At 42.8% G+C, this 22,532-nt stretch overlaps 1 protein-coding gene across 1 annotated transcript; it reads left to right on the top strand.

Moving 5' to 3' along the window:
- The first annotated feature begins 6,686 nt into the window (after nucleotides 1-6,686).
- On the top strand, nucleotides 6,687-21,068 carry MMP12 (matrix metallopeptidase 12). The gene is made up of 10 exons (XM_056115043.1): nucleotides 6,687-6,791; nucleotides 10,441-10,688; nucleotides 11,779-11,927; nucleotides 12,016-12,141; nucleotides 15,027-15,188; nucleotides 15,967-16,090; nucleotides 17,218-17,351; nucleotides 18,054-18,213; nucleotides 19,738-19,841; nucleotides 20,968-21,068. The coding sequence occupies exons 1-10, from the start codon at nucleotides 6,687-6,689 to the stop codon at nucleotides 21,066-21,068; spliced, it is 1,413 nt and encodes a 470-aa protein (XP_055971018.1).
- The last annotated feature ends 1,464 nt before the right edge of the window (nucleotides 21,069-22,532 follow it).

The following is a 22,532-nucleotide window of genomic DNA, read 5'->3' as shown; positions in this document are numbered from 1 at the left end:
CTGGTTTGCTTCAGCGGTGCTGACTCTGGGGCAGGAGTGAGAAGGTGAGCGGAGTGCTTGGGGCTGTGGGCTAGAACAACCATACGCCACCTGCACTTTGAAGAGCCCCGGCTACCCCAGAGGGGTCTGGGGCTGATGTAAAGCAAGATCAGGGTGTTCTCAGAAGCAGATAGAACGTGACGACAGACACGCAGGATCCCTTGAACTTCCTTGAGTTATGTTCCAAACATGGTTGTTTAGACACTGTTGACTTGCTTTGGAACGTTTTTCATTTATGAATTCCAAGCATGATTCATGCTTATTTACTGGGCTTACTAATCATATGATGGACTCGGTATTAGAAAGGAGGAAGTTCTTGACTGTCTCTATCAAGTGGGTCTTAGGACCAAATTGGGCAGGAAAGTCCCAAGGAGCTTTGTTATTCATAATGAGACTGAGATGTGAAACTTGAGCTAATGAATTTCCTGGATCTTAAGGAAGGGCCTGGGCTGGAGGTACACTGGGATGCAGTCCTGCAAGGAGAGAGAGTCCCGCTTCCAATTTTGTAAAACCATCCCAAGTGTTTTGTTTCAGGTGGGGTTCTGCTGGAAAAATTCCATGTGCCCTTAAGAAGGAAAAGTTCATTGAAAATCCAGGAAAGGGAAATCTAAGAAGCCAGGGGCTCTGTGGCTCTGTGGGGTGTGTGTGTGTGTGTGTGTGTGTGTGTGTGTGTGTGTGTGTGTGTGTGTGTGTGAGAGAGAGAGAGAGAGAGAGAGAGAGAGAGGAGAAAGAGGCTTAGAAAAGGATCCACAAGAATTACTATTGCAATTGCTTCATTGGTTCTGAGCCTGTATTTTTATGGGCTGCCGTATGTACAAAATTTAATGTGCTTTTCTCCTGTCGATCTTCTGTCCATCTGATTTTACGACAGGGGAGGAAGGGAACTGTTCCCCAGCCCTTCTCTTGTCTCCAGGAGACTCAGGATCTCATTTCCCTGCAGCACCCTGTGAAGGGCCTGCTTGTCCACTCCAGTGCTGGGTCAGGTTAGGACAAATCATCTCCCACTGGGTCCCCCCCCAAAGAGCTGAGGGTCCTGGAAAGAAATCAGGTGTCAGGTGATGAGAGTTGAGGCAAAAAAAACAGGGGTCACTAGCTGCTTGGGGGGAGCTAGAGGGAAGGAGAGTAATGTAATTGGGAAACGTGATTCAGTCGTTTAGAAATGACCTTGCCTCACTCTTGAAGAGAACGCTGAAGACTGTCTCTGATTGATTCTCACTTCTCTAGCTGTTTTCTCTAACTGATCTAATTCACAAATAGAAAGGCCATTTCTTTTTAAGATTGTTTCCATATTTCAATGATACAAACTTCAGCAGACTTGTATTCTGGGATCTAAATACTGTCTCTGAACTTCAGATCTCTTGACTTCACAGCTGCTTTGCTGAAGTCATGCTTTTAGTGAACCTTTTGGGGAAATACTACATTGAACCGGAAGAACTGGTGTTCTGGGCCATTTGTTTATTCTCTCAGCGATGTGAGTATCTATTACTCTCCGAAATGCATTTGCGATGGAAGAAGCTTCACCAGCTCCAAGTGGATAACCATAACTAGGTACAAAAACCATTTTTTGTACATAAATGCAGATATGCATATACTATGTAAACAGATGTAAATTATATTAAAATCCAATGCAAGGGTAACTTAAAATCCTATTTAGGGGGCTTAAGCAATAGCACAGCAGGTAGGACATTCACCTTGCACATGGCCGACCCTGAGGGCTGGAGCGATAGCACAGCGGTAGGGCGTTTGCCTTGCACACAGCCAACATGGCCAACCCGAGTTCGATTCCTCCACCCCTCTCGGAGAGCCCGGCAAGCTACCGAGAGTATCTCGCCCGCGCGACAGAGCCTGGCGAGCTCCCTATGCCAGACACAGTAACAACAAAGTCTCCAATGGAGATGTTACTGGGCCCACTCGAGCAAATTGATGATCAACGGGAGGGCCTTTACTTTACTTTTATATTGTCCTCTGAGCACCGCCAGGAGTAATTCCTGAGTGCAGAGCCAGGAGTAACCCCTGTGCATCACCAGGTGTGACCCAAAAAGCAAAAAAAAAAATCCTGTTTAGTTTTGTTTTTTTTTTTGTTTGGAGGGGCCACAGAGGGTGACACATCGCTGTTTCTACTCCTGGCAGTGATTGGGGGAACCATTTGAAAGGCGGGGGTCAAACCAGGATCAACCACATGCAAGGCAGGTACTTCAACCCCGTGCTATCTCTGACCCCCAAATAAGACACGTTGAGACCCACTGCTTTGGGGTCACAAAAGGAAGATTTCCGAAACTTATGGAAGGGCTGTTAACATGCCAAGCACAGTGGCCAGCAGTTTCAGGCATCATCTGATCTAATCCTCAAAATAGCCATTTGCGAATGAGGAACTGAACTGGATTTGCCCAAAGCCACACAGTTCGTAGGTAGCATAGCTGAGGTCTGAGGTCAAGTCTATTTCCAAAGCCCAGCTCTTCCCATTCACCCACACTGCAAAGTCCAGATCAGTTGAGAGATATCTGAGTCATGATCGCTAGCCCTGGGTCTTTATCTCACCGAGTAAGAACTGAAAGTTAAGGACTTTACTTAACTCACGGTGCCTACATGTGTGGGCCGCCACATACCTGCCGGGTGCCAAAGACAGGGCTTCTGCTGCACTGCCGTCTCCATTTATGGACATTTGAAGGGGAGTCATGACTGGGGAAGGAAAACAGACCCGGGGGAGCTGGCCGTTTCCGCCTTCCTCACTTCCACCTTTCTCATCGATTTCCTCTACTTCACTTTTCTGGTGACACTCAGGATGACCATCCTCACTCCTTCCCAAAATCCAACATATCCCAGGTTCTTCTCTAACATTCTAAAATTTTCCCCTTGAGAAAAATGTCTGGTGGTTAGGAAAGTCCTGGGTACAACTGTTGGTGGAGCACACGTTTGCAAGCATTAGGTTTTTAACCTGTGACTCTAGCATGCTCTGTCTTAGGGAACTTCAATTAGCAATTCTGTTTAAATTCATTCTAGAGGAAGCCCTCTGCATCTCTGTGCTTCCTCTCCAGTGTAGATTTGGTGGGATTAGTAGGATTTATGGTGGAATCCTTGCTGGAATATTAAATGCCTAAAACTTAACTATGGATAACTGCAAATCACGGTGCCTTTATTAAAAAAAAATTAATGCTCTATTTCAGAGCACAAAGGCAGCTATACCAAAGCTCTATGATTTCTGTGTCACACTCTCAAAACCAATATTCTATAGAAGTCTTTAAATATATTTCAGTTATTTAGATCAACTTTCGTCCCTCTGTAGAAAATCAGCTGTTTCCAATGCAATCATGGCGTAATTACATGGACACAGAGGTGCATAGTAGCTGAAGAAGAGACACAAATTGTGCCACTATCATATGATGCCAGGTGTATTTAATAGAATCTGTCATTTATGCTTTTTTTCTTTCTTTTTCTTTCTTTTTTTTTTTTTTTTTTGCTTCTTTGGGTCACACCTGGCATTTCATAGGGGTTATTCCTGGCTCATGCACTCAGGAATTACTCCTGGTGGCGTTAGGGGGACCATATGGGATGCTGGGAATCAAACCCGTGTAGGCGGTGTGCAAGGCAAAAATGCCTACCCACTGTGCTATCACTCCAGCCCCTGTCGCTTATTCTTAAGAAAATCTAAGGATTAAATTTTCCTTCTCTAAAGGAAATGAGCATGACAAATTAACTTGCCTAAGTTTGCATAACGACTGGGGTGGCTCCGAGCATCGTGCTCTTCAGAGGAGTTCCAGGCCACTTCTTGGGGAATACTTGCCATCAAAGGCACCTTAGGGGCAGGGTGCTGCCAGAACCAGGCAGGGAGGGGTTCCTGGGAGATCTCGTCCAGACAAGGAGAGTCACCTCCCTGGGCAGTAGATGCATCTACCACATTTCCAGGATTATCTGGGTACTCCAGCCCATCCAACAGCAGAGATTTTAAGTCAAACACTCTTTTAAGTCAAAGGCTTGACGTACCATAGTATCAATTTGCAGTGTTTGCAGTAGCAAAATGCCCACTGGAAGACAAATCCAAAGCAAAATCAAAGTGATAGGCATCCAAATGCAGCATGGTAGAGCAACACGATCTCAGTCAGGAGGCCACGTTGGACAGTCCGCTTCCCTTTTCAGGACTCCCATGTCTACATCCATAAAAGGAAACACTGAGCCAGTTAAAGTTTTCTTTCCATCTAATGAGACTACCAATGAGTTGTTCAGCCAAGGGGTTTTCTTGTATATTCTGGAATGTTTGTCTTCTGGGGTCCTTGCCCAAAACCATGTTTTGATTTGTTTGTGCATCTACATCCTTACAGCAGTGACACCCCTCAGAATGGGCTGGTGCCAGGGTTGGGAAGAAAACTGTAGCACTGTAGCACTGTCCTCCCGTTGTTCATCGATTTGCTTGAGAGGGCACCAGTAACGTCTCACAACAAATTGTGAGCCTTGTTGTTACTGTTTTTGGCATATTGAATACGTCACAGGGAGCTTGCCAGGCTTTGCTGTGCGGGCGAGATACTCTCAGTAGCTTGTTGGGATCTCCGAGAGGGGCGGAGAAATCGAGCCCAGGTCGGCCAAGTCGGGGGGAAGAAAACTATGTAAGCAAAAGTAGGATGCTTCTGGAAGCTCTGATACTATAGTATCTGGTTTATTTTTTAATTTTAGGGGTGTTCTAAGCAATTCTCAGAAGGCACAGGGGCTCCTATAAAAATGAAGCTGAGATCCCACAGCTCACCAACGTGCAACCTAAGGTACCTTTATACTGCCCCGGGGAATTTTCTTGTTTGTACTTGACCCATTTGAGGTTTTTTGCTGAAGCAAGACCCCAAAACCAGTAAAATATGGCAAATTTTCTAGTTTTAGACACCTTCCAGTAACATTCTTTTAATTCCTTTTATCTCGGGCATCTTTTCCCTAGTGTCTTACATTCAGCCTATACTTTCTAGACCCTTCCAGAAAGTCTTCCAAGCAACAGATTTCTTCATCTATAAACAAGATCAGATCTGGTAAGCTTTCAGAGGGGGTAAGGACACATGGTGTGTTCATAGTAACTGAACACACAAGGGAGGGCTATGATTTATGCCCTGGAGCTGCTACTCTTCTGCTAAATCCATCCATACGCGTTAGGTGAGCACTTACTAACTTCACGACCTAGCCGATGAATAAATACAGTGTTGGACAACACAGAGATATTCCCTACTCAGAGCAGGATCTTTGTATAGGTGGAAGTGCAATTGTTCTCATATTGTCTAATTAAATTCCATTTTTATCTCCCATCTTCTGGCCAAATGATCACGTTCCTTTTATGACTCTTAAGTTAAAGTCAATCAATATTTGGAGTGATTCCCTGCCAATGCTCTTTTATGACCTTCTTTGTGAAGTTCATCATGAACTCCATAGTAAGCAACTTGCAGTCACACTTGTGGCCGCTCTTAAGCTGCCCAGTGTTTGCCTTGCAGGACAAGAGAAAGGGAGTGAATTTAGTGAGTGCCTTACATGCCCACACTTACAATGCATTGTCTTGGAAAGCATCACCAGAGAAAGAAAGACAAAGTTATCTTCAGCCTCAAAACGCCAGAAGTCCTTGAGGTGGAATCGCAGGGCTTGAGGCAGAGAGAATGGAGGTAGGGAATGGGCACCTCAGTAGTCAGTCTCCTTTCCACTCTCTCCCCCAGAGTTTCAGCCTCAGAAAACATCTGGGAGAAGCTATGAGGTTTTATTTATTCCATTTTCTATATTTAGTTTGTGTGAAAACATTATTCTGCCCTCAGTGGATATAAGGAAAGTTTTATAGCAGGAACTGAAAATAGTGAAAAAGAATCCCCCCTTTTCCTCCAATGCCGAGGGACCCGCCATGGTGAATGCAGGGTAAGTGTTCTCCAGAGAGCTGTGTCCATCACCCAAGCCTGAGCTTCTGAACAATGCACTTATGGGTTTGCTAGGCACTAAGTAATTGGTGTCTCTCTTACAATGCCTTTTTTTTTCATTTTTTAAATATTTATTTCTGTAATTGAATCACAGTGAGATACACAGTTACAAGGTAGTTCATGATTCAGTTTTAGCCATACAATGTTCCAACACCCATCCCTTCACCAGTGTACATTTCCCACCACCAATGTGCCCAGTTTCCCTCCCATCCTCCCTATGGCAGGTCTTTCTCTTCTCTGTCTGTCTCTCTCTCTCTCCCCCCTTTTGTGCATTATGGTTTGCAATATAGATACTAAAAGGTTATCAGGTATATCCTTTTACCTACTTTCCACACTCAGTTCCTATCCAGAGTGACCATTCCCAACTATCATTCCCAATGGCTTATTTTCAGGGTGAGGAGAGGTAGAGGCTTGTTTAATATTTTTAAGATATTATATTCTGAGCTGCCTCAATAAAATTGTGAGTTAAAAGTTAACTGACACCTTGAAAAGTTAGGTGCAAATGACCTGCTACTGGCCCCAGAATAAGGACTTTCTGTGTTTACATGCTTTACAGATAAATCAAAGGATGGTATCAAGTGTGAGTCACCCTGAGGATTTCAGAGTCACTGAGCTTGCCAGGAGGGCTATATAAAGAGGGACATTTAAGGAACTGCAGTGAGGGGTGCAGAGCAACTTCAGTCAAACCTCTCACTCGGAAGTTCCTCTCACAGTGGAAGGATGAAGTTCCTTCCACTGATCCTCTGCCTGCAGCTCACAGCTTTGGGGCTTGCTACTCCAACTAGCAACACAAGTTCAGAAGACAGCAACACGGAAATGGCACAAGTAAGTATTGACACTGTAGTTTTTCATCTAACCTGATTTTTATTATTAAGATTATTATACTGACCAGTTTTGTTTTGAAAAGCACTAGTTGAAACCTGATTTGGAGGTAATTTGCTTTTAGAATTTTTTTCCTTTGACAAAAATTTTTTTTTAAAGGTATTATTTATTTATTGATTGATTGATTGATTGTCTTTTTGGGTCACACCCGGTGCTGCTCAGGGATTCCTCCTGGCTCCGCACTCAGGAAATGCTCCTGGAGGTGCTCAGGAGTCCATATGGGATGCCGGGTATGGAACCCAGGCCAGCCGCATGCAAGGCAAATGTCTCCCAGCTGTACTATTGCTCCCGCCCCAAGGTATTGGTTTTAAAGAAGTGGCATAAATTTGAATAAATTTGTTTCTTCTGCAAAAAATAAAGTATTTGACTGTGGGCCAGAAGATAGTATAGGGTAAAATGTACTTACTTGTTTTACAAGTACCTTGTTTGAGCCCTGTAGCTTCATATTGTTCCCTGAGCACTGTTAGGAGAGGCCCCTGAACACAAAGACCAAAGTAATCCTGAGCTCTACCAGGCATGACCCAAAAACCAAACCAAGCCAAACCAAACAAACAACTTTTGATCGAGAAGTTTTAGTTAAAGCGTCTGGCACTCTATTTTTGCTATGGTACTTAATTTAATCATTCAAGGCCAGTTGATAAACTGAGATTTGAACAATGTGTTGACTAATTTTACTACTTTAGACTACAATAATAATTAAAAAATGCTATTCACCAGCACTCATCCCAATTATTTCTTTACAAGACTTCTGAATATAATTTTAAGAAATTTATTTATCTTACTACTTGAGAGTTTGGATGATCTATTTTTTTTGAAAACTTTCCTTTTTAAAAACCTTATTTTTGTACAAAGTTGTTCATGATGATTTGCTACAAAACACCAGTCTCACCACCATTGCATCTTTCCACCAACATTACCTCCAATTTTCCCAACCAACCCTTAAGCCTGCCCCTCATAGAAGGCCCTCAACAATTTATTTCATATCACTTGTTAAAAATGATTTGCTAAAAGAATGATAAAAAATGTTTCCTTAGAAAAAAGTTAGTGAAGATTGATACATCTCACCAGGAAGCCATGAATCCCTTGTATAAGAGATTGCTAAGATATTGTTACAGGTTAAGACTTCTGTGTTATTTTTATTAATTAAGATTGGTTGCCTTCTACATTACATTCCATCCAATCTGGTATGTTACCCCTGGTTTATCAGTATTGTAGAGTTTGAGATATTGCTCCAGGAAGTACAAAATTTAAAACGGAATGATACAATTGGAGTTAATTTTTTAACTGGAAGGCAACTTTGGGGGTGTGTGTGGCTGCTGGAGTTTCCAGAAGTACAGGGAGACAGGGGGAAGTCGTCCATCTCTAGCTCTGTGAAAGCCTGGAGATTTCAGTCACAAAACCCACATACCTGAGTTTTTCAGAAGATTAATTTCTGGACAAGGCTCGTCCCAAGCAGTAGAGTCTGGCTGTGAGCATGGCAGTGATTGCGGAGTGTGGAGGCTTTCAGCTGCTGTTTGGGTGGGTTCTGGGCTCACCTTCCCCCCAAATACCCTCAATGACTCAGCCTTGTGCAGGGTCCAGAAGTTGAAAACTTTCTTTCTTTGAATTTGTCAGGGATGAATGTGTTGTGCTTTAGGTTTTTAAGCAAGGAAACATACTAATTTTAATAGTTTATGCATCCTAATAATAATAATAATAATAATGCTCTGTTGCTTGCAAATCATCATGATGAGTGAGATATTGGCATAGGTTTCAAAGAGTGGAGGTGAGTTTGAATAGGTAGAGACAGGAATGAAGGTGTTTTGAATAAACTCCCAGGAAAATCAATCTTGCTAATTTTGACAGATTTTTTTTTTTAATTTTATTGGCAGCAAATCTTGGGATGGCAGGCAGGGGATTCACCTTCTGTTTTTTTTTTTTCTTTTTGGGTCACACCTGGCAATGCACAGGGGTTACTCCTAGCTCTGCACTCAGGAATTACTCCTGGCGGTGCTCAGGGGACCATATGGGATGCTTGGAATTGAACCTGGATCGGCCGCATGCAAGGCAAACACCCTACCCGCTGTACTATCACTCCAGCCCCAATAATTTTGACAAATTTTTGACTGCACTGAAAATTAATATTTTTATTTTTCATAAGTAATTATCTGGTATCTGGTTTAAAGAACCTAGGGACATTTGAGTCACTCAAGTGAAACTCAACAAATACCTTTTGTTGGAGTACACGGAGCTTAGGTTTATCAGGTTGCACCCATCACAGTGCTCCCGAGTCATTCCCATTACTTTGTCTGTCTGTAACCTCTACTATACTCTCTTCCCCAACCAGTTTGTAAGGTCTCATCCTGCTTAGACACTGAAGCTGTACTATAAGTTAATATTGCCTTTCTCCTCTCCTTATGTCTTTTGAGCAGTTTACTTTAATGCAATGTCCTTTTGTATAGATACAGGAAGACAATTAATTAATATGCTCGGTAACTTAGGAATTGATTGGCTTTGAATATTATTCACTCCTGGGCATCTGCCTTCTCAACTTAAGCCTCAGCTGCCCTCACTTCCTAGCACCCCAAGGGCAGGGTCCCGACGTGGGACTGGATGGAACCAAGGCAAGTCGGTAAAGTTATGTGCTACCCTGGCATCGCGATGGGCCAGGCCAAGGTGCCACGATTCTTAACTATAAGTTAAGAGGTTGATCATAGGCAAATGATGTCATGATCCAAAAGTAACGATGAGACTAGGGCCCTGCTGCGAGGAATAGGAAAGATATCTGGCCTGAGCACTGCAGTCTGAGATCGAGATGGCCCTAGGAGAGCAATTCTATAAGCTCAAAGTATTTCTCACTGTGTCCATACAAAATGATTAATATTATGTATGCTTATATGTTGGTTGGACAAGGAGAGGAGAAACACATCCTAGAAGCAGTTTTCCTTTGTGTCCTGACTAGCTTGGATGAGACTGAACTTTCTCCCTTTCAAACTGCCTTCAGTAAATGATTTCAGTATATTGAGGTAGTTTCTCTTATCTCACAGGAACCTAGCTGGCCTTAGGTATACAGATCCCAGGTGCTAAACCAGGCCTGGTCTTTGGGATGTAGATGCCTGGCTCCAGGCTGGCTGATTTGGAGATGCAGATTCCAAGCTCTAGCAGACTGGTCTTTGTTGTGCTAATCTAAGTGCTTGTAGCTTGTAAAAAGGTGAGGCCAGGATTACTGGCCTGCGTATGTTTTGCCTCAGTGTTCTTTCTGTAACTCCTTTTGATGACATCACTATATTGCACCCTTTAGAGGTACTATGATCTATATAAGGGAGATTTCAGGGCTCTCTGGGGGGACACGTGCACCAGAGAACCTGGGAAGATGGGGCTGAGGACAGAAGCGGAGAGAACAAGTGTGTACGTGCTTGAGGATTCCTGAGGCCTCCATGTAATAAATCGCTGCTAAGACCAACCAGCCTGGCCCTCGTTTCCTTTCTTGGCCTGACCATCGCCATCGACCTCCCTGGAGTGGGGAAGCGGCCTGACCGCCGGCCTTTTTATTTTTTGTGTGTTTACACACCTTTTATGTATAATAATGCATTACTAAACCTATCTTTTCCAGAGGTACTTGGAAACCTTTTATGACCTCAAGATCGTGAGATCTCCAACACCAAAAATACAAGACAATATGAACAACATGGAGAACAAAATCCAGGAAATGCAAAAGTTCTTGGGGCTAAAAGTGACGGGGCAACTGGATGTATCAACTATGGACATGATGCACACACCTCGGTGTGGTGTGCCTGACGTCCATCATTTCCGGACACTGCCTAGAAGGCCTGTATGGAGAAAGCGTGACATCTCCTATAGGTACATGTAGCCACATAATTTCCTGCTTCTGTCTAGGTTTAATTTCTAAGATATAAGTCATTTAGATAGAGCCCTAAATCCGTGTTAAAATCCATTATCTCTGCAAGGGAGACCTCTTCACCCAATGAGGTTGGTTTTCCAATCTCGAGCAGATTAGGAAGGCTATAAAAGGAAAATGAAGTTGAGCCTGCAATAAGACCTGCAGAAAAGGCTTGATGGGTCGACTCAGAAGTCCAGAAGGAAAGGCAAAAGCCAGAGCGATAGGGACAGTGGGTAGGGAGTTTGCCTTGCATGGGGCCAATCCAGGTTCAATCCCCAGCACCCCATATGGTCCCCCAAGCCTGCTGGAGTGATACTTGAATGCAGAGCCAGGAGTAAGCCCTAAGGTCCTCCAGGTGTGGCCCTCAAACCAAAACCAAATCAAACCAAACAAAACAAGACATAAGCTTTCTGAATGCAAATCCTCCTCAGTGATGATCCAGAAATCATAAATGAGACCAGGTCTGGTTAGAGTCTGTTTAAGGAGGAAGCTGCCCAAGGATAAATGTTCTTGTAGTTAATAATGTCAGGTTTCAGGGGTCAGAGGAATAGCTCAAAGGGCTGGGCACACGCTTTGCACACTAGAGACGTGGTTTTCATACCTGTCACCAAATGGTTCCTTCAAGCAACACCAGTGGCAACTCCTGAGCACCAGAAGTTGTGACTGACTTCAAATAATAAAAATAAAATCAGGTTTTCTTTCTGTGGGGAGAAGGAGGATTTTCCATGCCACACTCAGGGAGCCCAGGGAACATTTCCAGTGACATTCAGCTAGTCAGCAGATTAGGGACTAGGGACTCCAGAATGCTCAGGTTCAGCAGTGCAGGGTCATCAGGGCCACAGAGCATTTTGGGGGTAGGAAGAGCAGGCAGCACTAGGGTTTTGTGCCTACAAAACATTCATGCCACCTTTCTGGCCCCAATGGAATATTTTCTTACCTGAACTACTGATGTATGAAAGGATTCATTCACTAATGATTTAAACGGAAGTGAAGTATAAAAAGAGAAAATTGACAGTGTCCGTATTTTTCTTTCTTATGTTGCTGGTAAAGAATCAATAATTACACCCCTGACCTGAGTCGTGAGGATGTTGACTATGCTATCCAAAAGGCTTTCCAAGTCTGGAGTGAAGTGACTCCTCTAAAGTTCAGAAAAATCAATGATGGGGTGGCCGACATTATGATACACTTTGCATTCAGAGGTAGGAAACTTGAACTCACTTAAATTGTACCATTGGATATGACCAATAGCATGTGCAGAAGGCTTGATTCTCTCTCCTTTGTAAACAGAACATGGAGACTTCGACCCTTTTGACGGTCGAGGTGGAGTCATCGCCCATGCTTTTGGGCCTGGATATGGTATGGGAGGAGATGCGCACTTTGACGAGGATGAAATCTGGACTAAAAGCTCCAAAGGTACGCAACAAACAAACACTTCAAACACAATCACACATACAAACAAAAATCATAAGGAAAAGTGCAGTATTAATTAGGTCACAAATTTGAAAGGCCACATTCTGAGAAAGAATTAGAGAATGAGAAAACTTGTTCTAAGTTTACCACTGAATGAACTGGAACACATGGCGTCATTATCACCCTCTATAATTTGGGATACTATACCTATACTATCTTAAAGATCAATTCTAAGAATCTGAGGAGGATCTAGTTGTTTAATATAAAACCAAGGGCTTTCAGAACCATAGTAAGGAAATGCAAAGATAATAATTTAGATAATGGGTTTTTGATAGTGAGATCTATGCATTCAAGCAATCACAGAAAGTCTATGCATGCCACCAAACCTATTCAAGCATGGTCATCTGCTTGATCCTTTAGATACTGAAATTTTCTTAAGTTTCACAGAGATACAGAAATATTAGAAATCCTCACAGAGAAACAAAGATCATATAGTCTTATGTAGTTTGAGATAAAATTTTCAGAACACCCAACTCATCATTTATCGGTATCTTTGTACATTTGCCAAGGGGCTATATACAACCCACCGTCCATCTCAGAGAGGAGTTGGGGACACTCAGTGTCCTTGCACCTTGGTGGAGTCACTATCATTTGGAGAGCCCGAGTCAGCACATCAAAATATTTCCTAATATTTCTACTAGAAATTCTAGGTTAGAAGACTGACTCATGTTTAAAGAAAACAGAAAGAAAAACATCAAAAACAGGTTTGATTCAGGGTCAAAGAGAGAGCTCAAGGACTGGAGGGTGAATGACACTTGAGGGAGACCCAGGTTCAGTCCCCACCACTGCCTGCATGTGGCCCCAGAACAAGAACAAAGCAAAAACTAATCAAACAATGATCTCAACGCAGTATCCCCTTGGTTCTGGCTGACACTGCATGTGTCAGATGACAAAAGTTTTAGAGATATTACCAATCAGTCAGAAGGGCTCTTTGCTTTAGTTGACTAAAGGTTTACAAAATTCTATATTTTGTTTTTGTTTGGGGCCACATTTAGTGATGCTCAGGAGCTACTCCTAGCTCTGTGCTGAGGAGTCGCCGCTGGTGGTACTTGGGGGACCATGTGGTGCCAGGGGTCAAAGCTAGGCTTCCTACTGCAAAGCTCTCCAAAGAACAGTGATTTCTCACTCCTGCACCAGAAGCGTGGGCTCTATTTCTTCAGTCCAGTGTATACAAATCTCTATTGAAAAAAGGACTTTTGTTCTATTAAGTGACAAATGATGTGGAATTATATTCTTGCTAAGCAGCAAATCAGCAGTAAGGTTTGTTACATTTATCTAAATATTATCCTAAGTTTTAATCAATACTTGTCAAATATTATGAGGTTATAATCTCTTCATCTGACATGAGAGATCAGTGCTGGTTAGCCTTGCAGAATATCCAGGAATTCTAAAGATCCCCTACACAAGCCATTTAATAGAGATCTTTACAGTGGGGGGGGGGGGGGGTCGGGGAAACTGAGGCTGAGAGAAGGGTAAGGCTTACCTATGGGAAAACTAGGGTTAGAACATGTGCGTCATATCTCACAGACCAAAGAATTTCCCTCCAGTCCTTCAGTATTCAGCTTAATTGGCTTCATTCTAGTTTTTCCATACTTGCATTAAGGAAATTTCTTAAAGTGTTCATTCTCAGCCTAATTTTTTACCTAGTATATTAAGTGACTACGTAGACTATTTACAAATAGAAATATTTATAAAGAAATATCTGGGATGAGTGATGGTGAATAGCATTTCTTAATTATTATGTAGTCTAAAGTAGTAAAATTAATCAACACATTGTTCAAATCTCAGTTTATTAACTGACCTTGAGTGATTAAATTAAGTACCATAGCAGAAGGGCTGGAGCGGGTAGGGCATTTGCCTTGCATGCGGCCAACCCGGGTTGGATTCCTCCGCCCCTCTCAGAGAGCCCAGAAAGCTACCAAGAGTATCCCGCCCGCACAGCAAAGGCTGGCAAGCTCCCTGTGGCATATTTGATATGCCAAAAACAGTAACGAGTCTCACAGTGGAGACGTTAGTGGTGCCTGCTCGAGCAAATCAGTGAACAATAGGAGGACAGTGCTACACTGCTATATTAAGTGAGCAAGGACTTCATGACCTCCTGAGTTTCCAGTGGGGTGTGAGATGGAAAGAAGCACATGGATGCAGAGGTGACAGTTGTAGCCTTCCCCTGCAGCAGTGCCCACCCTGCTGCAGAATAGAACAAATAAACTTCCAAAGAAAATTCACAGTGAAAATCAATGTGAATCAGAAGTGCAAATTGCAGAGTCCTGTCAGCTGCACATGGACGACTATAATGTGGCATATCTGACAGTATATGGAACTTTACAAGCCCTGATATTTGCTGTTAGTACAGGATGCTTCCTGAAGACTGTTCTAGAGCCAGTGAAGTCAGGTCAAGAGAAAAAGCAGAATAGAGTCATGGGAAATGAGAGCAACTGGGAAGTCACGTTATTTTAGACATTTTCACAGAATACATTTGACTTCTCTGCCAGCAAGGCAGCTCCTTAGCAGAAACATCTGACCCCCAAGGAGACATTTGACAATTCATGGAAACAATTTTTGAATGTCAAACTGGCAGGAAACATGTTACTCGGATTGAATGGCAACACCAGCAATTTCTAAACACCTACAATGCCCAGAAGTACCATGGAAACAAAGAATTACCTGGCTAGGGCATCCAAAGTGCCAGGGTCCGAATACTTTCTGCAAGAGGGAGACAGGACTTCCAAGAGCCCCATTTCTCCCTGGGTTATGTCAGAATTGTTGTCGCCCCCTGGATGCCAAGGTCCTTCACTGCTCTCTCTCTCTTTTGGTTGGTTTCCTTTCAGGTATAAACCTGTTCTTGGTGGCTGTTCACGAGTTCGGTCATTCCTTGGGTCTTGACCATTCTAATGACCCAAAGTCTATAATGTTCCCCACCTACAGCTATGTTGATACCAACACATTCCGCCTCTCTGCTGATGACATACGAGGTATTCAGTCTCTTTATGGTGAGTTGAATTTTCCTATCCTTTTGCTGGTGTGATGGGGATGGGTGGGGTTTACACTCATGGCCTCTGTGATTGGACTGGAGCCTCATGCAGCAAGGTGTAGCATGTATCCTTAGGATAGAAAGATACTTGTAAATCTTTTATCTAAAAAATAGGCCCAAAAGAGCACTGTATGTAGTTTGACAATATTTGAAATATTTCACTGCACTTGGAAAAAAACTTTAGCATCCTTCTTCTCTTCTGAACTCCAGAAAAACTCTGTGAGGTACCTGGACAGATAGATAGTCTCTTAATTTTACAGTGTAGAACAAGAGATCTAGTATGTTAATGACAGAGGCAGGGGCACAGCAAGTCTAATTTCTATCCAGCATACTGCCGTGTTGAAGAAGGAACACAAATATTAATCCCAGTGGAACAGGAAAGACAGAGGGGTCCAACTTTTCTCTTCCAAATTATAATCACATGAGGGATGCAGGGAGGGGCGTGGGTTGGTTTGATTTCTGTCAATGTTATAAAAGCCTAAATTGCTTTTCATGTATTTGGAGATCAAGAAAAGGGACTTTAGGTCAAAGGGTGAGAGCCTGTGCTTTACAAACAGGAGCCCTAAGTTTGACGCTTCACCCTCAGTTCCCTAAGCACCATCAGGATCTCCTCACACTCCCCCTCCCCTTAAAAAAATTAATTGAAACCAAATGTTTTCAAAAGAATAATTCTTCCTCTTATTAATTAAAATGCTGATTATTTTTAATTTCTAATACATCCTAAAATGTGTTTTCAGGTGGCCCGGAAACATCTCAACTGAAGCCCCCTTACCCGGATATATACTCACCGAGATGTGGCCCCAATTTGAGTTACGATGCTGTCAGTACCGTGGGGGATAAAATCTTTTACTTCAAAGGCAGGTTAGACCATTTCCTGATCTAAATAACATTAAAGACCGGTCAGGTTTGGTTTTTTGCTTTATCTGGAAGTAATGGTAAATATTGGGGGGGAAAGTAGATGAAACTTGTAACAAGGGACATGAATTTTATTTAAAGGTAACCGTGAAGGGGGTCCAAAGAAATAGTACAATTGGAAGGTACTTACTTGCCTTGCACACAGCCTACCTAGCTATGTACAGAGTACCCCAGTGGCCCTTGTGGTACTCTGAGCCCTGCCAGGAGAAATCCCTGAGTGCAGAGCCAGGAGTAAGCCCTGAGCACCACCAGGTGTGACCCAAAACCACACACACACACAACCTGAAGGTCTTGGATGTAGAGAACAAAGTAGTTATCATGGGCATATAAACAAATGAACTTGTGATAACCCAGTAAACGTGGGCTGGAGAAGGGTGGGCCAGGCAGGGATGCCAAGCTAGTATAAGCATAGCTAGAATGATGGGCAGTCCTGGAAGCTCATAAAAGGCTGGATTTGTAGTCATAGAAAATAAGTCCCTAGTGACCAAAAGTCTCTATCCAGCACACAGGCTGAAACAGATACTGAAAGCTTTGGGGAGTCAACAAGATCAATATTTAGTGCTTTTGAGGGGGAGGTCACACCTGGCAATGCTCAGGGGTTCCTCCTGGCTCTGCCCTCAGGAATCACTCCTGATGGTGCTCGGGGGACCATATGCTGGGTCAGCAGCATGCAAGGCAAACGCCCTACCCGCTGTGCTATCACTCCAGTCCAAGATCAATATTTAGGAGGTAGGCAAATATTGTCTGTTTTGAGATTTAAAAAGGCAACACTTAAGGTTCAAATGACTTCCTTTAGACTAGAAAACTAGAGAATGGTGGGTGGGGACAGAAGAATTGAGAGCTCCTGGTTCTGAGAGAAGGTTGGCCCACCAGGATCACTGTTACTATCAGTGACTGGATGAAACGCTTTTCCCTGTGATCCTTCTACAGGCATCCAGGGAACAGAACATAAAACTGACAGAGAAACCTGAAGTCTTTTACAGGCCCTTCCCACCTCCACGTCATGGCCCCAGAGTCTACAGTGATTTTTAACATGTTCTAAATGGGGGTTTGTTTCCTTATTTTCATGTCAGACAATTCTTCTGGAGATTTATTGGGAATCCAAGAAGAAAAGTAAGTTCCATTTCTTCTTTATTGCCAAATTTATCCACTGGTATTGAAGCCGCTTACGAAATTGGAGTCAAAAATCAACTTTTCCTTTTTAAAGGTAACTAAAGTTTTGTGGTTTCATTTGAGGGTGGTCTCCCCAGCAATGTTTGGGGACCAGGACATTTAAGAGTGGCTCTAAAGCAGGGATGGGGAGACTTTTTTCTGCCAAAGTAATTTGGATAAATAGAACATTATAGGCAGACCATACAGTACAGGCAAGCGAACCAAGGGCAGCTGAGACATGCACGCGTCTGTCCCGGAATGAGTCTCCTAGCATCATGAGCCTTCTATGGCCTGCGGGCCCGGGTTCGCCATCCCTGCAGTCTAAACTGAACGCTAAACTAGCTTAACTATCTTGGTAGCACTGTAGCACTGTTCTCTCATTGTTCATCAATTTGCTCAAGTGGGCACCAGTAACGTCTCCATTGTGAGACTCATTGTTACTGTTTATAGCATATTGAATACAACATGGGGAGCTTGCCAGGCTTTGCCGTGTGGGCAGGATACTCGGTAGCTTGCCGGGCTAAGAGGGATGGAGGAATCAAACCCCAGTTGGTTGCTATCGCTCCAGCCCAACTATTTTGGTAATACATAAAATCTTTGAAAATATAACGTAGCAACACTGCATTTTAAAAAATCATAGATCATGCCTAAGAATAAGCAGTCTTATAATTCGGAAGTAGGGGGATAGAGGGGCTTTGCTGTGTGGAATGGTGCTTTCTGCATGAATCTGACCTGCCTTTTTTCTCTGTATTCACAGATGACAAGTTCTGGGCCCTCCAGAACCTCAGGCCACAGCCAGGCTACCCCAAGAGCATTCATTCTTTGGGTTTCCCTAACTCTGTGAGAAAAATTGATGCAGCTGTTTTTAATCCATTTTTAAATACAACTTTATTCTTTGTAGAAAACCAAATTTGGAGGTAAGCCTTAACCATTGGTAATTTGATTTGACCTTTAAGAAGGTCTTATCTTTATAAAATAGACAAGGAATAAAATTTTCCAGAAGGTAATGTTTCTATGCAAATTCTCAAAGATCCTTGACTTTCCTTAGAGAGGAAGAGAGCGTAAAACTGTAATAGTTGACTTAGCTCTTTTGTTATTTCTGTTATTATTATTTTAATTACTTTTTTCCCTTGGGGGCCACACCCAGTGGTCTAACCCCATTTATTAACTGATTTCTTTTGGCTTCTTAAATAACACATAATACATTTAAAATAGAAGCACTTTTTTTTTATGTCAGAGATTAAACCCAGAATCTGCATGTGCCAGGCAAGCTTCACTGCTGAGTTCCACTCCCAGGGCTAAACACCAACACTAGAAGTAAAACATTACTTTGTTCATCACTGTAGAAGCATTTTGGAAAACAGTGGTTTAGATGTATAAGATCAGGTATTTACAAATCAGTTTGGAGGAGGTAGGAAATTTTAGACTCCGTTTCTAACCACTGAATCCAAAATGACATGGAAATTCCATCTTCTGAAATACTGCGAGGTTTCCACTTACAGAGAATTAGACAGTTGGGCTAAGAAAAGCAGGTGATATGTTGGAAATAAAGATGAAAGGGCAAACAATAAAATAACATGGACCAAATAGTGAATAATGAAAGTCTACTCCACACAAAAGCAGAGTACAAGATGCTAGGCAAATTTTGACCCCTAAAAGGTGGTTGAGGGTTTACTTAAAAGGCGGGTTTCTGGGGCTGGAGCAACAGCACAGCGGGGAGGGCGTTTGCCTTGCATGCAGCAGACCCAGGTTCGATTCCCAGCATCCCATATGGTCCCCTGAGCACCACCAGGGGTAGTTTCTGAGTGCAGAACAAGGAGTGACCCCTGTGCATTGCTGGGTGTGACCCAAAAAGCAAAAATAAAATAAAATAAAATAAAGAAACACACTTATTTAAAAAAAAAAGGCGGGCTTCTGAGCTGAGAAATTTTGCACAAAGAAGCAGATAGACTGCTTCACAGAGGCATTAAAGGCTCAACAGCTGCAGACAATGCTTTTACTCCAGCTGGTTGGACACCACTGGAGTAAGGGGATGAAGAGTATTGATACTTTGAAGTGGCCAGTGCTTATCTCAATGAACATCTCTCTTCCTTCCTACTATCCTTGCAAGAGGATTAATGAACTTGGATGACATGGCTTTGTCCTAGATGCTGTGTTCCCAGCAGGGCCACCAACACTGGTGGGGACATCGTAAAAGAGTAGGACAAGGAAGTGTAGAAGTGGAAGGTGATAGTTTCACAGGGACTCAGAACAAAACGGTCAACAGTCAAGGTTCTTGGCTCTGCACTCCGGAATCACTTCTGGCGGTGCTCAGGGGATCATATGGGATGCTGGGTATCGAACCTGGGTTGGCCGCATGCAAGGCAAATGCCCTACCTGCTGTACTATCACTCTGGCCCAGGAATCTATTTTCTGATAAAGTTCCTTATTTCTTTGCTCAGGTATGATGAGAGTACACAACGCATGGACTTTGGTTTTCCCAGAGCAATATCTAAATACTTCCCAGGAATTGGCCCGAAAGTCGATGCAGTCTATTACCACAACAGTGAGTAGAAAGCCAAGGATATATTGGAAAATGCTTTGACAAACACTCAGCTGATAGGAATGTCTAGATCAAACACTAGGTCTCCAAATTGACAAGAATAGAACTCTGTGCCCTCCCCCCACCCCCGGCCAGGGGTACGGGGCACAGTGTGCCAAGCTCAGATGAGGTAGACCAGAAGAACAAGCTAGAGAGGCCTCCTGAGGGTGGCCAGGCAGGAGGGACATGACAGTCACTGGTTCTCTGGGTGTGACTCTCTGGACTTCCCCCATGATATGCAGTTCACAGTGCTGCTGTGTGAGGATATGGCAGCTGGGATTCAGGCAAATTGGGGTCTTCTGTGCCTTTTCATACCCTGCTTACTTTACCTTCCTGCCAGCCCCTTTCAGCCTCAACAGGCTTACAAGGACGAAGCTTGAGGATAGGATGAGAAAATCTTGAGTTTGAGTCAGTGTTTGTGGATCAAACTTCATGCAAGATCAGCCTAAGCAAAACTGTCCTTAAACCAAGAATTTGTTATAGCTATTCTGTACCTTTTTACCTCTGCTATGAAACTAGGCCCAATCTCCTCTTCTCTGAGCTCTCCACCTGGAATATGACTTTTTCAAGAGATTTGCATCTTCATAATTAGCATTTAAGACCAAACAACCTCCTTAAAATTAATGAAGATATTTAATGGTCAAATGAACTGGAGCGATAGCACAGCGGTAGAGCGTCTGCCTTGCCGCGCAGCCAGCCTGGCCGAGCCTAGTTCAATTCCTCCGCCCCTCTCGGAGAGCCCAGCAAGCTACCGAGAGTATCTCGCCCACACAGCAAAGCCTGGCAAGCTACCCCTGACGTATTTAATATGCCAAATCAGTAACAACAAGTCTCACGATGGAGACGTTACTGGGCCAGCTCGAGCAAATTGATGAACAGGAGGACTGTGACCATTCATTTAATGGTGAAATAACGAAATGGAAACAGATATTTAGGTGCAAAACAAAAAACCCAGCCTAAAGGACTCAATATTTATATTCTCAAATTGGACCCTGTCAAATCTAGATAATCCATAAAAAGATTGTGTCATTTTTTTAAAAAAAATAATACAAACAGGGAACTAAACTATTCAATTTCTCTTTCGTTTTAGAACTCTTCTACTTCTTCCAAGATACTAACTTGTTTGTATATGATATTCGATACGACCGTGTCACCAAAAGACTGAAAAGCAACAGCGAGTTTGGTTGTTAGGAATGCTATACTTGAAGGCATTTGCAAGTTCACTTCAGCTTAATGATGACACAGTGCATGACTGTTCTGTACTCGGTTTGCCAGTATTACAAATTAAGTAAAATCTATAGGTTATATTTTATGAGTATAGAGAGAAGTGACTGCTGAAATACATAAGATTTTTCAATTTTGGAAACTATCATTGCCAATTCTAAGGAAAGTTTGGGCCAGACACAACTCTTCTGGTGGCTTCTCCAAGTGTACTTCCAAGTATCACTCTTTGATGGCCCTCAGATGAAACCCAAGGTAGGGTGCATTTCCCCGCCCTTGCAAAGCGTGCATTCCAGTTCTTTGAGTTATTTCCGCAATCCTGTAGTTGACAATTTTTACTTCACCCTGCTATTAAATTTTTTAAAAGATACCTCAAAAGGCCAAGAAAAAACTTAGGTTCCAAACATCCTTGAACTGAGAAATTATAATTATACAAATAAAAACTGATATATTTCCATAGCCACTAAGTGCTTCAGCAAAGGTGCAATTTTAATTATTTTGGAGTAGAAGCACAGCATGCCTAGAACTTTTAAAATTACAATGAAAAAATATATAAATGTTATAACTACGGTGATAATGTGGTTTATATTATCAATATTGACTTTTACAATGCCTTCTATAAAATATGTAAATATTTGGAGAATATTTTCTCAAATAAAAACAATAAAATAACATGCTCATTTTTTAAGGATTTTTTTTTCTTGAACAAAATATTGTGGGCATTGGGGTCCATGGAGGAGGGATGTGTACACATTGGTTATAGATGTTGGTGTTGGAATTACGTGCATGAGAAACCCTCATTAATAGTATTGTAAAGCACAGAATTCCACTTAAGAATATAAGAAAATGACTCTGGACTTAATCCCAAATTAAAATAAGTTTCTGAGTGACCATACCAAAGGATGAATAAAAATACGACAAGTGGGACATGGAACAAGTGGGATTTGCTCATCATCCAAATCCTTGGTCCGAAGCCAAGAAATGTTCTCCAGACCTGGCAGGAGCTCAGGGACCCCCGCACTTCAGGCTCTCAGCCCTGAACAGCAGCGGGGATGGGAGGGGAGTTCCCAGCCAGGAGGAAGAGGGTGCTAGTAGCACATGAGATGCAAGGATTGGTGATTAGGCTGTTGACACGGAATCCTCTGGTTTACTTGGGGAAGGGGAGAGAGGTTGACTGGACAATATCTGCAATTTGACTGTGTATGTAATCTGAATATTTTTTAACTTTTTCTGATCTTTTGTTTTTTCCTTTGATCAATGGGAGTACTGTGATCTTTTTATTTTGTTATTTTGGGGGTCTACACCCAGCAGTGTTTAGGGGTTACTCCCAGCTCTCTGCTTGGAGGTTACTCCCAGTGGTGCTGGGGGGGGGGGAATGAGGTACCAGGGACCAAATCTGGGCCTCTGGATGCAAAATATACACTAGCTATATTG

This window comes from Sorex fumeus, unplaced genomic scaffold (genome assembly GCF_029834395.1).
Source record: "Sorex fumeus unplaced genomic scaffold, SorFum_2.1 ptg000028l, whole genome shotgun sequence".
Classification (NCBI taxonomy): domain Eukaryota; kingdom Metazoa; phylum Chordata; class Mammalia; order Eulipotyphla; family Soricidae; genus Sorex; species Sorex fumeus.
Note: the sequence above shows the minus strand (reverse complement) of the source record. Positions and strands in the feature narration are given on the sequence as shown.

What these genes read in the sequence shown, in the direction of transcription:
- MMP12 (XM_056115043.1), top strand. Translation starts at nt 6,687, where the DNA reads ATGAAGTTCCTTCCACTGATCCTCTGCCTGCAGCTCACAGCTTTGGGG. An exon ending in GCAACACGGAAATGGCACAA is followed by an intron (nt 6,792 to 10,440) that starts GTAAGTATTGAC and finishes TATCTTTTCCAG; the next exon opens with AGGTACTTGGAAACCTTTTA. An exon ending in TGCAGTCTATTACCACAACA is followed by an intron (nt 19,842 to 20,967) that starts GTGAGTAGAAAG and finishes CTTTCGTTTTAG; the next exon opens with AACTCTTCTACTTCTTCCAA.